Here is an 18,262-nt window from a genome sequence, read left to right as displayed (position 1 = left end):
GCACAGGAAAGAAAAAACAGACAACAAGGGAAGGTCAAGGTGGCTCCAGGGACAGGAATACTCTGGGCTGCACTCAAAGTATCCTGGCCCATGCAGACAGAGTCTCTGTCAACAAATCATTTTAGCCTTGCCCCTGCACTCACCTAGGCACAGTTCATGAGAGCTGGGAAAAGGCAATAGGTACAGTTAGCCCTCCAAATCCATGTGTTCTGCAAAGAAGGATTCAACCATCCATACTGTGAAAATATTTTTTTTAAAAAAAAAATAATAATCCAAAAAGAAAACCTTGATTTTGCCATTTTAGATAAGGGATATCATTTTAGTACCTAACTGTATATAACAGGATTTGAGTATCCACGGCTTTTGGTGCTCACAAGAGGTCTTGGGACTAAAACCTAGCAAATACCAAGGGCCCACTGTATCATATCAATTAGGCTTATGTATGTTAAACAAAATTTAGATCTATCTATCTATCTATCTATCTATCTATCTATCTATCTATCTAATATCCCACCCTTCCTCCAGTATGGAAAGCAGGTCACAGAGCACTACCTGCTTGGGTCTGTTCCACAGATGGACAATTATAGCCCCCCACTTCATCCACCCAACATAACCAACAGTGAGGGATTAAGGAAGTTGTAGTCCAAAAGCTTTTGGAAGATGATAATTGCCAAATCTTGGGCTAACCGACAGCTAATGGTGGCAATCTCAACAATATTTCATCATCTATCTTGTTAATTTACCTGTACTTGTTTTCCAAGTTCTATGAGAATTACAACTCCAGTGTCCACCATCTTCTTGCATTTGATTGACCAGTCCTCAAAGGGGAGATACTGGCATCCCTTCTCCAAAAGGTTACAAAGCCTTTCCTAAAAAGAGTGGGAGATTGTTGGCAGAAAAGGGTAGAAGAGCATTAAAACTTCTGTTTTTGCTTCCATTTGCCATAGTCTTCACAGTCTTACAGTCACTGGTGTCACTAAGGGACTGGGGGGTGCAGACTGCACCAGGTGACACTCTATGTGGGGGTGACACCACTGCTCCTCAAACGCCTGCATTTTAGCAGAAACAAGCTGTGGCATTATCTGTATCTATTTAAAATGCTGAAGAGATGGTATGAGTGGAGTGAGGCTCAGTGGGAGGAGAAAGTAGAGGCCCCAGTTTTTTTAAAACATGTAAAATTTTAAAAATTATTTTTATTTTTTTATTTTTAAATTTTTTAAATTTAAAAAATTTTTTTAAAACATCACATTTTACCAAATTTTCACTTTAACCACATGAAACTATATATATGTAGACACATTTATTCTTTGTATACGATATTGCAATTTAAAGGTATAATTTTAATTTTGCTAGTTGTTTATGTCACAACTATTACCATTACTTTCAGTGATATATGGGAATTACGATTTATGAGGAGATTAGTACAAAAACGTGACTACGGATTCTGTATGATGTGGTATAGGAGGAGGTCAATGGGGTGGGGTGGGGTGACACCATGGGTTACTGCAGCAGATGACACCAACCCTAGTGATGCCACTACATACAGTCAATTTTTAAAGTGAAATCTGAAAGGAATCACACTTTAAATCATGTTATGGCAAAGTTAGTAGCACAGAAAGCGAAACATCACAACAGTCTCTCTTAAATTTTTTTCAAGGAACATATCTGTCATAGATAATAAAGACACAAGCTTTCCATCATTTAGTAAAAACAAACAAACACTACAACATTTCACCATTATAAACACACTATAATTACATTATAAGCAAACTAATTCTTTGAATATATTAGAATGCAATGTCCATCATCCCCAGCCAACGCACCTCAAAACTTTGCTGACTAGAATGATAGGAATAGTAATCAAAAACAAAAGGAAGTAGGAACATCCAGGAAATCAGATATGAAAGCAAGTTATAATCCAGCCCATCTGGAGGGTGACAGGTTGTGAAAGGCAACACTGTAACATGACTATAAAAATATTCAAACAGGAGTTATCCATGGTTGCCAGGTTTTGAATTATCCCTTGATGTCACGTACTTCAAAATACTGTAGCTGAATTGCAGACAGTGGAATATCCTGAAGATCTTTACCTACTGATGCCTGTGAATTTAGCTACAGTTCACAACACAAGAGAGGGCCAGGCTGTTTTGTGTTGTTAGCACAAGTTGAGTCTCTCGTATATGAAGTGCTTTGGACCAGAAGTGATTTGGATTTCAGATTTTCTTGGGATTTTGCACTACAACTCTTGAGAGTACGCTCAGCCTCAGAGGATGGCCATGGCAAAACCCCTCTGAAGAAACTTGCAAGAGAACCCTTTTGACTTATAACACCTTAGGGTTGTCATAAGTCAAAAATGACTTGGACATGAGAACAACAAGAACAACAACAACATAACGAGATATCTTGGAGATGAGACCCAAGTTTAAATACAAAATTCATTTATGTTTTATATACACCTTATACACATAGCCTGATGTTATACAGTTGATGCACACTAAACAACTGGAAAGCTATTAGACCCATAGAGACAAAAAAATCAGAAATTCTAAAGTCTCTGTCTTTACTCTAAAAAAATACAATAAATTTCTGGAAAAAATCCAAGAGGAAGAGGAAGAAAGAATTAAAAAAAACTAAAGATAAAAGTTTTGACAATGAAATAAAGCATCAGAAAGCAAAGGTGTCACTATTTCAGCCAACCATTACAAAGCTTTAGTTCTCAGAATGTTTGGATAAGGGAGAGTAGTAGGTAGATTACCGCACTACACTCTTATAGTATTGCTGTTCCACTTTAACTGCTCTGACTGCCTCCAGTTGCATTCTGGGATTTGAAGTTTAGGGAGGGACATTTAGAATATTTAGCCAGAGAGCTCTTAAGCCTCACTGAACTACAAACCCAGACTGCAACAGGAGGAATCCAGAGCAGTAAAAGCAGAATAGACGCACTATAAGAGCATAGTGTGGTATTGCCTGCATTATTACCAGCATCACCACCGCCACCAGAATTCTAACTAGCTAATAGTTGTAGCTCAGCCTTCTCCAGAATACTTACATCGGTGGAATTGTCTTGCACAATTTTTGCCATCATTAATACAACGAATTTGCACAGAGCGCATTTGAGGTTTTTCTGAGAAAGACAAGAAAACAGATGTTACTTAAGAAAGCAGCCTGTGTGTGTATGTGTGTGTGGGAGGGGAAATCTTGTGCTAGATTTAAACTAAGTTAATTGCCCCCACAAAAATTAATGGGGCAGCACTAAAGGCATGATTAATTTGCTCCATTGGTTTAAATGTGTGGCTGTCATTTCTGGAACTACCGGCATCTTGAGTGTAGCATGTAGATCTGATCTCTGTTCCTTGCAGACTGAATAGTCTGGCAAACAGAAATGCTCTCTCATTTTCAGTATTTCAGAATTTCATTTTCAGTCTTATTCATTCAAAAGTGAAGCTTAGAAAAAACTAATGTGATTTCACAATGAAATGAACAGCTTGCGGTGTATTCAGCACTAGTTGCCACCTTCTGCAATTGCACTGCAGAACATAAGGTGCTGGTTATTGGGTTGGCTCCAGATTAAATTAAATTAATGGCCTGTTACAGACAGGCCAAAATAAAGTTGCTTCGAGTCACTTTGGAGGTATGGTATTTCAATGATGCATGCGTCCTAAGAGTCCAAAAGCCACACTAAAGCCACGCTCCTGTCCTAAGCGCTACTGAGAGCTTAATGGAATGTAAGCACTACTGAAATCAAACAGGCAAGCTAGTTTTGACTTTGATCTTTTTTTTCATTGGAACAAAATTCAACTAAGGTAATCTGGAGCCCAGCTCCCAAAGATACAGTCTTTGATTACATTTAAGTATAATGTGATTTTATCTGCAGAGAAGACTGTGGCAAGAGGTACAGGTGTGAGTTGTAGAATAGACCCAGAAGTGGAGCCCTTTTGGATGCGTCTAGAGGATGGATGAGTAGCCATCCAGATGTTGCATCCACACTGCAGGAATATTCCAGTTTAACTGTCATGGCTCAATGCTAGGGAATCCTGGGAATTGTAACTTGTTGTGGCACCATAACTCTCTGACACACAAGGCTAAATGTCTCATAAAACTACAAATCCCAGAATTCTATAGCCCTGAGCCGTGGCAGTTAAAGTAGTGTCAAACTGCATTATTTCTGCAGTTTAGATACAGTTTGGATGCAGTATCAGTTTCAGTCTCTGTTTCTGCTTTGTTAGAAGTTATGGACTTCTAAAAACCAAAGGTGTACCCAGATTAAAAGAAGCTTCCCTACTCTTTCAAATGTCAGTTTATTTCTTGATTTTGTGTGAGCATTTCCAAACATAGACCAGATTCTTTCTGGGAAAATTCATGAAAAACTTTTTCCTTGCAGTGCTGTTGCATTGGACTGTTCAGTTTGTAACCTTGGACTTGCTTGTTGTCATTCAGTGCACAGAAATTAGAATAATCTGATACTGTACATAGTTTTTAGGAATGATTTGGAGAACATATGAACACCTCATCTTAAAGATTTTATTCATCATGCTAAAAAAAATAAAATCCATAATCGGTTTTCTTCCTTTTTTTCAATTTTCCAATTTTGGGGTGGGGGGGGACAAACATAGGAAAACAATGGGGGAAAGCTTGTTTTTTCTCCAAGTATTTCCTTTTTTTCCCGGGATCTTCCCATCTCCAGTCTAGAGACAGATTCATGTGCAAAATGGCTCTCTTCTCCTAAGTGTAGAGCTAAGAGTGATAACAACCGCCCCTGAAGCATCCTTGTCTCTGGGTTTTGGAGCTACTGTTCCAAGAGGGAAAAGGGGGAAAGCCCTGGCTAGGCATTTCTAGGGGAAGGAGATAACAGAATTTTTAGCAAGTAAGATGCACTCTGACCATGCTCAGAGCTTTTATTTTCTAACTACCTGCTTCCTGAATGAGCCTTGTGATCCACTACACATCTTAAAGCCCTGTCTGAAAGATATTTTATGATGGCGGTTAACATGGGAGAGCATGCACAATACTGTATGCATTATATACTCACCACGGGAGCGTGAAGCCCCATCATCTGCTGACAGTATTCTAAGGTCCCACACTTCAGGGCCGTTGGGAAGTCCTGGCACTGTTTTTCTGGACCCTCTGTACATTCTTTCTGCAAAGAGACAGGGCTCGCAGCAGCTGCCAAATAGAAAGGAATAATTCAGTTTCAGATGTACAGTGGAATGTGGCTTTTGACCCAATGTGAAAATGAACGCTGCTCCCCTTCCTGGTTACTTAATTTCTGCTAGTTTTTTTAAAAAAGATACAGTATTTGGATTCTGAACTGGGAGGAAGCTGATTTAGGACAGTGGGTCTGCCCTCAAAACCTAATGAGGCCATATAGGAATGGCCGCTTGGAGAGATATACCTCAGCCTCAGAGACTCATCTGTGAAATGGAACAGTAATGACTTGTGTCCAGTTGTTGTTGTGTGCCTTCAAGTCATTTCTGATTCATGATAACCTAAGGATCAACAGTTTTCTTCACAATATTTGTTTGGGGGGAGGATTGCCTTTGCCTTCTTCTAAGGCTGAGAACGTGTGATTTGTCCATGGTCACCCAATGGGTTTTCATGGCTAAGTGTGGATTCCAACCCTGCTCTCCAGAGTTGTAGACCAACACTCAAATCACCACACCATGCTGGGTCTCTTTGATTCCAGTCTGGAGCCAAATGAGGACAACTGATGAAGTCTAAAAAGCACAAAAGAGCTTTAAAAATGATTATCTATATAAAACCTGATATGACCATTGCTGTCTTTTGAAGGCTTTGGGATGATGGGTCTTCCAATAAGACACACCTACTAGGTTTCAAAATGTTCAGGGAAGTATATTGTAAATCTTATTCTGGTTTAATTAAAACTGAATAAATGTCACCCTCTGGTTTTCCTCATTATATAGGTTGCATATAATGCCAAACCATGATTTAGCACAGTTATGAGGGCCCTCCAGATATTTCAGACAATAATTCCCTTTGGCCTCACCCAGCATGATCAGTGTTAAGAGACTGTGGGAATTGTAGGTTGAGCATCTGAGGGGCCAAAGGGTCTCCACCTTTGATTTAGCACTGTGTCTGCATATGTCCTCATGCGTGTGTCTTTATGACAACCCATGAATTTCTTAGGGTTTTTCTAGGCAAGGAATACCAAAAGATGGTTTTGCCAGTTCCTTCCTCTGAATATATTCTACAGCACCTGTTATTTCTTGGTGGTCTCCCATCAAAGTACTAACTAGGGCTCTAGCTTCCAAGATCAGATGGGATCTGGTGCCTTTAGGTATTTAGGTCCTCTGATTTTGCACTATGGCATGTCAGCCCCCTTGCATGTCTCCTCCTTCCCTTGTGCACTGCAGTTACCCTGCCTTCTTTTTCCATTAGCCATTCTAATAACTCTAGAGCAAGACAGTAGCAAGAACTTGCAAGCCTAGATGTTGATGGCGTAGCATCTTCTTTGTGTCACGAATTAACAACCCTATGCTTTAATCCATAATCATAGTACATGAAAGTACATTGCTGACCCAGTTAAGGCATAGAAATTAAATATAATAGAACCGAGATAATTCATTCTGTGGGAACAGTGGCCAATGTGAGAAAACAATAAGAAGTCACTTGGGAAATGTACATGTATGACTGCAGCCTTCTAATGACAGGCAGGGCCGGCTCATCCATATAGGCAAACTAGGCCATGCCAAGGGTGCCAAACAGCAGGGGGTGCTTTGACGGCGCAGTGGGTTTTTATTTTTATTTTTTTTTTGCATAATTAAAAAATATTAGGGTGAAAACTGTCTCTGTGGCGGAGGGGGCCCTGGGCCTAAAGGTCCTGGAGGTGGAATCAGGAAGAGGCAGGAGGAGGAGGAAGGGGCAGCCTCAGCATCGGCCTCTGCAAAGTCTGGGAAGGCAGGCAAGGAGGGAGTACCAAAGGAAAGGAGCAGGGCTCTGGCAGCATCTTCAAGCAGGGAGGGTCCAGGCCACTCAGCCCGGGCTTCGGAGGCAGCTGTCAGCATGGACTAGGGCACTCATGGAGCTCTGTCTACACCCCCCCCCCCCCGGAGAGAGATCTCCCCAGTCCCAATTCTCGCTCTTTCCCAGACTTCGGCCCTCTTCCTTCCCCATTTGCCCACCCTCCTCTCTGAATCCTACAACCCAGAGTTGTGTTGTTCTTGTTGTTGTTTGCCCTCAAGTCCTTTCCGACTTAGGGCTACCCTTTCGCAGAAGTTTCTTGGCAAGGTTCCCCCTCCCCCAGAGGAGGCTTGCCACAGCCTCCCTCTGAGGCTGAGAGAGTGTGGCTCACCCACCCCAGTGGGCCTCCATGGCAAGGCTGGGATTCCGACCCTGGTCCCCAGAGTTCCTTCTTTCCCTTTATCTTCTTTCATTCCCCTCCCCTCCCTCCTTCCCTCCTTCCCACCTTCCCTTTTTCTTCCCTCTTATTTTCTTTCCTTCCTTCCTTCCTTCCTTCCTTCCTTCCTTCCTTCCTTCCTTCCTCTCTCCCTCTCTCTCTTGCCAAGAGAGAGACTTGTTCAGGGAAGGCTTGCCATGGCCTTCCTCAGAGACTAAAAGAGTGTGACTTGCCTACTCTTGATGGCTGTGCCTACTATGTGTCTTTTCTTTCTCAACCTGGAGTCATTCCCATCCTTTTTTCATAGGCTGCATCTACACTGCAGAAATAATGCTATTTGACACCGCTTTAACTGCCCTGGCTCCATGCTATGGAATCCTGGTATTTGGATTTTTGGAGATTTCACCTTCTCAGTCAGAAAGCAGTGGAGCCACAACAAACTACAAATCCCAGGGCTCCATAGCATGTAACCAGCAGGATGACCAGATGTCCCCTTTTCTAGGGTATAGCTTACATTTCAGTCTTCTGTCCAGGAGGAATTCCAAAAATGTTCTCCCTTTTGAGCATCACTAAGAAGCATGAATTTATATTTATATGAGGGGTTTTAGCTTTTCCTTGGTCATGTCCTCCATTTTACTTGAAAGCCCTACATTTTGCAATGCCTTGTCCTCCTTTGCGGTTAGGACAGCCGGTCACCATGGGAGCCAAGGGCAGCTAAAGTGGTATCAAACTGCATTAATTCTGCAGTGCGGCAGCTGCTATGGTCCTCTCACCTGGTGTCCCTACTGGTTTTCTTCTCTTTCTTGTGACACCCTTTTCTGCCCCTTGGGTGAAGATTTGTTTTTAGGGGTCATAGATGGACCAATACTACCCCACAAGATCATGGGGATGGGATCCAGATTTTTCCACATCATTAAAATAAATAATGCTTCCAGCTTGCAAAAAGAATATGTGTGCATTAGTCTCCATTCCAAATGTCACAGCAATAAAAAAGTCTTTAACCTGTAAAAACCCAATTGGCTTTTTGACTAATTCTCAATACTATGACGACAGATTGGAACCTAAGTTTTATGTCATGTTTAGCTTTAACAAACAAAACAGTGGAAATCAAGGGGTGAAAATCATTATGAGGAGCAACAGGGGGTGCCAAAATATTTCTTGCCTAGGGTAGCAAAATAACTAGAGCTGGCCCTGATGACAGGAAAATACACTCTCATCCTATCAATGTACTCAAATTACACAGTGGGGAGTAAGCAGCAGGACCTCTAGTTTGGGTCAAACTATATTTGAGCTCTGAATTCAACTCGATAGCAAATAACAACAATGAAGCTCTGTGAAAAAGGAACTGAAACTAATGAACAGGTCAGCCTGTTGCTAATATTTACATTACTATGCAGAAGTGAAAGTGGAAAGCTCATTTCATTCCCTACAGCTCCTCTTGAACAACCATTTGACAACACCGCAACAGGTGAGCTCGGTGGCCATTAAATACTTCTCTGCTGCCCCACATTTCTGCAGATCAATGTAGTGTGAAAGTTAGCATGCCCAACTGCATTTCTCATTTTCTTTTGTCAACAAGAGTATGGATTTCTTAACACCTTTCCAGAGTTGTTCCAAAAAGTCTTAGATTTAAGACTTGAAGAAGCCAGCCACAGATGCTGGCGAAACACCAGGAAGAAAATCTTCTAGAACATGGCCACATAGCCCGAAAAACCCACAAAAAATTATGGATGCCGGCCATGAAAGCCTTCAACTTCACAGACAACAAGGTGGTTGCATGCTGCCCAGGTGCTTTTGCTGCAGCAAACCACGGACCTACCATTTGTAGTTTGCTTACTGTGATTTTTGAACCCAATATTCTGGCTTATCTCTTCCCTGACAAGCCAAAGAAGTAACTCCTTGTTTATGGCTTGTGTTATTCATCTGGCTTGTCAGTAGAGAGAGAAACCAGGTTGCTTGAAGCAAACTGTGGGCAGCCACTTCATAGTTGGAAGGGCAGCAACTACTAGCTTGGTGTTTGTAACTGATAAGGGTTCATCAGAGTGTTGCCTTACTGGGATGTGCAAACCCAGTCAATGACTGAGGGCGCATTTACACTGGCTGCTTAATCTGGGGCCAGTTTGCAACATTATGCTCCATACTGGCCCTGGACCAGAGTTCATGAACTCATATAGCTGGAAGGGTCAGCTCTCTGCCATGCAGGAATCAAAACACCCCGTCCAGCCTCTGTTTAAAAACTTCAAGGAAACTCCACCACACCCAGAAGCAACATATTTCACTGTCAAGCAGCTGTTACTGTCAGAAAGTTCATCCTAATGTTGAGGTGGAATCTCATGATGGTGACCACATGGACAGATTTAAACCAGTGAGACATCACGTTATTGTGTTCAGAGGCTAGCCAGGCCCACACCACATTGGCAGGAGTTCCATGTAAAGCCTGCCCAATGTGCACCCATTTCTGCTGAGGCCAGATGTCCCTAGAATCCACTCTGGGTTTTAGTCCAAACTTTAAATAACGTATGCAATGTACTGAACCTTATGCCGCAAATTGCTTTCCCATTTTGGATAGCTTCTTTCAAATTTAGATTAAAACATGGAGTGAACGCACCAATCCATTTATTTATGATGCCATAAACCAGCTTTGAAAACAACCAAGATTGCAACAGTTCAACATAAAAAAAAATGAAAATGTATACAGGACCTGATGGCTGTATACATGTCAGGGCCAAAGACAGTAGCCATATTCCCAGCACCCAGACCCAGATGTGAAGACTGATCACCCAAACACTGTTTTACTTCAAGCTCTGAAAATAAATCTCACTTGCTCTATATTTGCTTTAAATGATCGTGGTGGTACTCTGATTTGAAGTTTTAAATTGTCACAGTGATGCTGTGGTTTGATGATGTTGCTGCTAAGAGACTTCCACTCCCAGCTATCCTTTGTGGTCAGATGGTATTTCAATCCAAAAGAAGCTCACAAAAAATCTCAGTTACTGCATTGGTAAATTTTTTACCTAAGTTGTAGGCTGTGGCCACACTCCAGAATTAATGCAGTTTGACACTGCTTTAACTATCATGGCTCCATTCCATGGAATCCTGGGATTTGTAGTTCCTCGAGGTCTCTGTCAGAGAAGACTAAATATCTCACAAAACTATAGCTCACAAAATTCCATAGCTTTGAGCCATGGCAGTGAAAGTGGTGTCAAACTGCATTAATTCTGCAGTGTAGATGCAATTGTAGTTTTCATCTGTGATCATCATAGCAAGATTGTAATTCGGGGAGTGAACTTTCCCTCTGAAAAGTACCATGTTGGCAGAACTGAGCAAAGGAATCTACTACACAAGCACAGGGCATCTGAATACCATTTTATGCCACTAACCTGAAACTTCACTGTACTGGTGTAACATATTTATGCTTATTGTACCACTAACTCGAGCTCAGCTGTATAAGACCCAAAAGTAGGGCAAGATAAGAGATATGGCAGAGGAAGAATAGAGGAGCAGGTATAATCTTATTTGCCATTCATGGAACATTGTTTATGCTGATTAAATGCTGTACGAAGACAACATGACAGCAGAGCTTGGTAATAATTTATTCAGCTTAGTTTGTTATCCCTTAAATTTTCAACACCAGCTTTGAAATTAGTTACTTTAATGTTTAAAATATCAACGTTAATTGAATGTTTCTCAACGCCACTCATTTTTAGCACTTTTAAACGCTATTTCTTAAACTGGCCAACTGAACCAACTAAATAACAAATTTTGTTGTTATGCGCCTTCAAGTTGTTTCTGACTTATGGTGACCCTAAGGCAAACCTATCATGGGGTACATTTTTATTAAATGTCTTTGATGTTTTAATGTTAGCTAATAGGTTTAATGAGTTAACATCAATGAGTTAGTGTTAAAACCAATGTTCCCAACCACACAATTGGAGTGATCTTTATAAAACACATTTCTTCCTAATGGCACAGCTCCATCATGCCTCTGCCCAGAAGGAGATGAAAGGCCCCCCCTCATTCCAGTTGTTGCTGCCCTGGCCATGGAGAGAGAGAAGAAGAAGCAATATCTACTGGACTGAATCTCCTCCCACACTACCCTCCCTTTTTCTTTTTATGTCATGTCTAAATTAGATTGTAAACCTGGGAGCAGGAACTCTTTTGTTGTTCTTTTACTTATAAAGCACCATGTACAGTGTTGGCGCTATATAAATTCATGATTGATGATCCTTATGAAACACAGTTCTTTAGCCAGGAGTCAAAAAATTATTTGAGTTGAACCAGAGCCTGGTATGTAGCTCCTTCCTCCTCCACACACAAAAGTAATTGGCCTTTGTATTTCAACTTGTAAGTCAGCTAAGTTCTGAAGATCTTTATTTCAAAAGCAGTTTGCCATGCAGCTGTTAGAGAAACAGAAAGCCCAAAGTCTCCTTTGGCACCAAACTAATGGTGGACTTCTTTTGATCTTGTTCTACATTCAAACACACAGCTGCATGAGGAAGCCCCAGTCATTAAGAGGCACAGAACAGAGACTAGTTTTCTCTGTTGCTTAGAAAACAGTACACTCAAAGATACAGAATACAGAAGTGGCTATATAAATGCCCAATCCAGGGATACCATTGCCCTGAATCTTTGACCAATAATAACTTTCCATTATCCACAGATAGTGCTGCTCCTGTAACACAGTTGTAAGAATGAACACCCATGTATGGGACTTTGATTAGGCAAAAATGTTTAGCTCACAGTACAGATACTCATGAGAGCTATTGTGGTATAGTGGTTTGCATGTAGAACTAGGACACTGAAAGATCAGGGTTCAAGTCCCTGATCAGCCATAGAAACCCTCTGGGTGACCTTGGGCAAGTCACATTCTATCAGGGCCTTATCACACAAGTGGTTTTCCAGCTCAGATCTGGAGTCACTGCGGGTCCAGCCATGTGTATTCACGTTATAACGTGATGTATTATCAGGCATGATTGCTTTCTATGGGGGGTTGTTCCGAGGCAGATCCACAGTCAATTCGGAGTGACTTCCTCATTTTTGTAAATTTGGTAACAAGCGAATTCACAAAAATTGTTTCCAAGCTCACTTCGATTTCACTTCGAATTGGTCTGGTGTGGAAGATCACCCCAATCTCGCCCCCAGTGACACCCTGCCACCTGTCCCATCATCCCCTGCCTCCGCCTTCACCCCGATCTACCCCCTTTTGGCACCCTGCCACCTGTCCCATCATCCCCTGCCTCTGCCTTCACCACGATCTCGTCCGCAGTGACCCCTGCCACCTGTCCCATCATCCCCTGCCTCCGCCTTAACCACGATCTACCCTCCTCTGGCACCCTGCCACTTGTCCCATCATCCCCTGCCTCCTCTTTTACCCCGATCTAGCACCCTGCCACCTGTCCCATCATCCCCTGCCTTCTCCTTTACCCCGATCTTGCCCCCTCTGGCACCCTGCCACCTGTCCCATCATCCCCTGCCTCTTCCTTCACCCCAATCTTGCCCCTTCTGGCACCCTGCCACCTGTCCCATCATCCTCTGCCTCCTCCTTCACTCTGATGAAGGATGACAGCTAAGGAGGGGACAGGGAAGGAGGCCAGCATCCAGAGCCCCACTGAGCATGCGCAAGGATCCCAATTAGAATCGTTGAATCCCTTTGGTGTGGTAATACAATGTGCACTCACTCCGCTTTGCCCAAGTAGAGACCACAATTTCATTCCTCAGGTATGATAACCCCTCGCTTCAAATTTGAGCTCCTGTTTCACATGTGATAAGGTCCTCAGTGTTAGAGAAAAAGGCAAACTCCCTTTGAACAAATTCTGCCAAGAAAACCCCATGATAGGTTCACCTTAGGGTCACCATAAATCAGAAATGACTTGAAGGCACACAACAACTAACAACAGGTCCTAATCAAGTCAGATTCTTCCACTGTTTTTGGTCCCATTATATTTTTAATAATAAAAAATTTAAAAATAAAAAAGGATGGGCTGCTAATATTAAGGGTGATTCAGAGCAGTGCAAGATGTTCAAAAGTAAAATTAGAATTCCAAAGATAAAATTGCAAATGTGCAAATAGGGTTAACAATTTAGTAAGTTTATGGATAGTATTTAGAAATGAAGCTTTTGCTTTTACAATGTGTTGCCCCACCATCACAATTGTGAATCTGGAACACAGCAGAGAAGAGCAATCATCATCATCATCATCATTTACATCCCACCTTTTCCTCCAAAATTAGAACACAACGCAATCGTAACTGGGGACTATGTGGCTGGGTGGAGACTGAACAGTGATCTATGCATTGCTTTGAGGTGTTTGCAATGTATGTATGTATGCCACTGGGTGTGTGTGATGGAGCCTGGTAGTACATTACCAGCATTTTAGTTTCATGGAATGCAAAACCTCTTGAGAGAAACAGATCTGTAGCAGCTCTGTAGCAGCTGGCAACAGAATCACACTGGTTTCCAGAGTCATAGTCCAGTGCTCAAACCACTACACCATGCTGGCACCTATGTAATACTGCGATGAAACCAGAGGATAAGTATGGAAGCATATGAACATCCTGGGTCATTGCCATTTTTAAAAATATTTTTTAAAATCATGTATATGTATATCTATTGCCTGGTGTGCAGTTTCTGGGAATAGACAATAACTTTACATTTCCATCTTAATCACATACAGGCTTTCATCAGGACAGGTAGTGACAAATAGGAGGATGGGGGAAGAGATGAGTTGTTTTAAATAGGGTGGGTGGATAGGTGTATGCATGTATATTAAAGATTCCATCACACCACTGTTTTTGGGAATGCACTGAATCATATTGGTTGGTGAATGCTGCAAACAATCCTCTAAAAAAGCACCTTACTCATGATTTCAGGTTTAATATGCTGCATGGGGACACATGTATCCTTCACAGTATGATTCCAACATAGATATATACCATTTATTTGATTGATAGCCTGCTTCCTTCTAATTCGACTGTTTCCTTCCAATTCTGGAACAGCTGGTGCAAGTATTTAATTTTTTAAAACAGCATTACACAGAAGTGTGTTTCTCTTTAGAATGGTTGTGTTGGAACAGAAACAATTGCTAGTGCTGATAATTTTAGCAAAGGAGAAACAAGTATTTGTACAAAGATTCTACAAGATGTAAAATCTCCAGAAATGTTGAAGAAGCAGGGAAGGGAAGGGAGGGAATTTTCCTTTTTCCATTTTTTTCCAGAAAAAAATAGAAATTTTCAGAACCCAACAGGGGAAATGCAATATTGGCAACTTTTACAAACTGAAAGTCACTGAACATTTTCACCAATATTTCTGTTCCAGACCCTCACATCTCTAGGTAGCACAAGAGTAATGCTCCATAATTGTTTTGTGAATGTGGGATCTTGTTGTATTTTGCTACATGGCCAACATGGCTACCCAAAATATGTTCCATGGAAAAAGAAATCAAGACAGGCAATAATTACAGCATTATATAGTTGTGATCTCAGTTACTCATTAACTCTGTCTCATCTGGAATGGGATGCTGACACTAGAAGAATTGCTTGCAAGATTCCAAAGATATAGTCGTGCTAGTCTGTAGAATCAGTACGTAGAGAGATCATGTAGCACTTTTGAGACTAACTGTAAGAAAGACGTTAGCACTATTAGCTTTCATAGACTTCAGTCTACTTCCTCAGATGCATTATGCAATGGTATCTATTTTTCCGTTAAAAAAAAAACATGTGCACTGAACAGTAGGAAGAATTCGTTTGGAATCTGCATGAGGCTTTAAAAAAACAAAAAATCTAGACTTCCTCTGCTGGCATATCTATTTGGATCTTAAAAGAGGTTTCTTTATGTGCTGCTAATGGACTTTTAATTTCCTGGAGTTTAAAACTCTTTGTCCTGCCAGAGCCCAAATAGCCAAAGAGGAGGAATAGTCTCTGCTTACATGGGTATCCTGGCTCTGTATCATCTTAACTGGGAACAACTACAACAACATCTTGACAAAATGTAGGTTGTCATTTATTTTTCTTTCTTTTTTTTATTTCCTCCTGTTTGATTTTTAACACCTTGACCTGACTGAAGAAGCCAGTGGAGCTTTAAAAGCTTGCGTGGAATTTGTGCATTTTGGTTGGCCAATCAAGGTATCGCTGTTTTGTGGATTTTAGATGTTATTGCATATTATGAGTGTGGATGGACTTTTTGTTCTAGTGACGGCTGCATTCTCTCTCAAGTAAGCTCCTGGGAGGTTGGTGTTGATAACAGCTGAAGCTGAACATAGGAACTGTCAGAGCTAGAACCAAAAGTGAGTGAATTCACCCCTCCCTCCCATTCCCCCTTTTCTACATGCCTTCTTGCTGCCCACTCAATGGGCTGTCAGGAAAGGGACAGATCATTCTTGCCAAAACCCTGAACCTGCTTGTAGTAGGCTCTTCAAATTAGACCAAGGACTGCATGGAATTAGGCTTATATTTGAATGTGACCCTGCAATTGGAAGTATATCACCCTGTTACCCATCTCTTCATTTCACCACCATAATAACCAACTATAGAGGATGAAATAGAGTCCCTTGGATAAGAATACAGTGAGTTGCCTGGCTGGTGCCCTAAATAGGGGACCCTCCCCACCACCACATTTTTGTAGGTCTCATTTGTCTTGTGTAATAATATTCTGGGCAAAAAAGAGGCAGAATTTCCAGTGCCATAATTTAGTGATTACGGAAAGAACAGATGGTGGCAGGTCTACCTGGTGTAATATATCTATCAGATGGGGTGAAATGGGAACAAGTGCAGGGAAATCTATGGCAGGGCAGGACCATGGAGAAAAAAATTATTGGCTTTGGTAAGAAGGACTTGTGTAAACCGAGTTCTTTCTACTGTGACAGCTAAGCTATTACAAAAGACAAACAGGTTTAGCAACAAAAATTGTCCCAGATTCCTGCTTACACATAGTGTATTCAATTCACCAATTACAGTGCCTCCCACAGAACCTTTGGTCCTCTAGATGTTTTAGGCTTCAGCTCCCATAATTTCTGACTGTTGGCCAAGTTGGCTGGGGCTTCTGGGATCTGAAATCCAAAACAAATGCAGGACCAAAGGTTGAGAACCACTGCTCTATACCAATTCTGGTCTCCTCATAAAGTCTTACTAAGTCAAATTATTTGCAAATTAATCTGTATCACCTGTTCAGGGAACATTATGGATGGCACTGCATCATACCACCCTCATACAAGCAAGCCAGATAAAAGGCCAGTGTACATAATGAAATTCTCCTGGTGGAATGCGAGTAGTGTATGATCCAGCCATACATGATTTGAACATATTTGTCCATTTTGTGAGAGGGGAGCGAAAAATCCTCCAAGTCCGAAGAAAAAGGTATCACAATTACTTGTAAATAATTTTTACCATGGTATCTGGAAAGATGCGCATTATCAATTGTGTGTATGTCCTCTTCACATGCCTTGACATGGCAGAGAGTGGGCTGATGGGCATTATTGCTAACAGCTTTCTTTGATTTTAGGTTCATATAGGGTTTGTCTAACCTCCTTGGCATTTTACGGCAGTTTTTATTCATCTTTTCAGACTGGAACTGGCTGTTTGAAACTGGTATTCAATCTCCACTTCCCCACCCATTTTCGAAAGTGATGGGCACGTAATTAGTTAAAGCTCCTTCCCACTGGCAGGAAGAGGACTGAAGCTTCCCCAATGATATATCTTCCCTCCTCTAGTTATTAACTTTTTATCCTCTCACCCATGGCCCTGGGTGATTATATTAAAAGCCTGCCTCAGTTCTTCTAGCTTTCAAGCTTTTTTTTGGGGGGGGGATGAATTAAGCCCCTGTTTTCAGGAAACTTTGCAGCATGAAATAATCAAAGGGATCCCAAAAGCAGATGATTCAAGAAAAGTACAATGCTCACCTGTTGGGAAAGGATGGGGAGGCAGAGACAACAATGGAAGCATGTGTCCACATCTTTTGATTGATAGCAATTAATAATCATCACCATCCTCATCGCATACATGTGAATAGGCTAGAATGAGCTCAGTTGAAGTGAAAACAATAGAAACTGATTCAAACATGTGAAAATCCACACCAATTTGCATAAAAACCACACAAGTAGACCAGCCCTAAGACATGCTGAAGCCACAAATCCTGTCACATTTAAAAAGCAATGTAGCTCTACCAAAATTTTGCATCATGTAATATGCAAGGGAGGGTTTTAGGGGGTTTTCATAATCTGCAGCCCTAATCTGTGTGTCCTCTACATATTGTTGGATGGCAAATCCATCCAGCCTAGCCAGCATAAACAACAGTGAGGAATGTGGTCTAACTACATCATTAGGGAGCCTACAACTTGTCATCCATCCCCACCCAAAGTTGCTCTTTACATGTAAATCCAGCACTGTTCCTGCAAAGATTTATGCTGCCAGGCAAAGGCACTTTATGTAAATAATTTTTTCAAACATTGGGACTTTATCTCAACCTGATGTTTTTACATTAAAGTAATGCAGCAGCATTCCAGAAGGTGTAGCTGTGTTCAACAGTGTCAAGACAATTAATACATTTGTTATGGCATCAGCTTTTGCAGGCCAGAGCCTGTAAAAGATACATGAGTCATGACCGAGTAACCTCTGTAAGTATAGATGTATAATGTAGCAAAAGCAAAAGAATGTGACAGATTTGCTTTCTCTTTCATTATAACTTTCTAATTTCATTCTCCCACCCCCATTTAACTTCAGAAGAAATTTTCAGATTTGTGAATGTTCTCATTAGAAAAACAGCCCAAACATATTTCCCAATAAACCAACCAAAATTTTCACTCATCAGAGAATTAATACATTTGTTATGACATCAGCTTTTGCAGGCCAGAGCCTGTAAAAGATACATGAGTCATGACCGAGTAACCTCAATAAGTATAGATGTATAAATAATGTA

General features: G+C 41.3%; 1 protein-coding gene across 2 annotated transcripts in view; it reads right to left on the bottom strand.

The window, feature by feature from the left end:
* Positions 1-18,262, bottom strand: part of LOC121926463 (prosaposin-like) — a 60,757-nt gene that overhangs the window by 19,065 nt on the left and 23,430 nt on the right. For both annotated transcript variants that reach the window (XM_042459471.1, XM_042459472.1), the window contains exons 2-4: positions 5,030-5,163; positions 3,050-3,124; positions 744-869 (exon numbers count right to left, since the gene is read on the bottom strand). In XM_042459471.1, the coding sequence (XP_042315405.1) occupies positions 744-869; positions 3,050-3,124; positions 5,030-5,163 (335 nt within the window). The remainder of the gene's footprint in view (positions 1-743; positions 870-3,049; positions 3,125-5,029; positions 5,164-18,262) is intronic.

The sequence above is a fragment of the Sceloporus undulatus genome, chromosome 3 (genome assembly GCF_019175285.1).
Source record: "Sceloporus undulatus isolate JIND9_A2432 ecotype Alabama chromosome 3, SceUnd_v1.1, whole genome shotgun sequence".
In the NCBI taxonomy this organism is placed as follows: domain Eukaryota; kingdom Metazoa; phylum Chordata; class Lepidosauria; order Squamata; family Phrynosomatidae; genus Sceloporus; species Sceloporus undulatus.
This window is presented reverse-complemented; position numbering and strand designations above follow the sequence as displayed.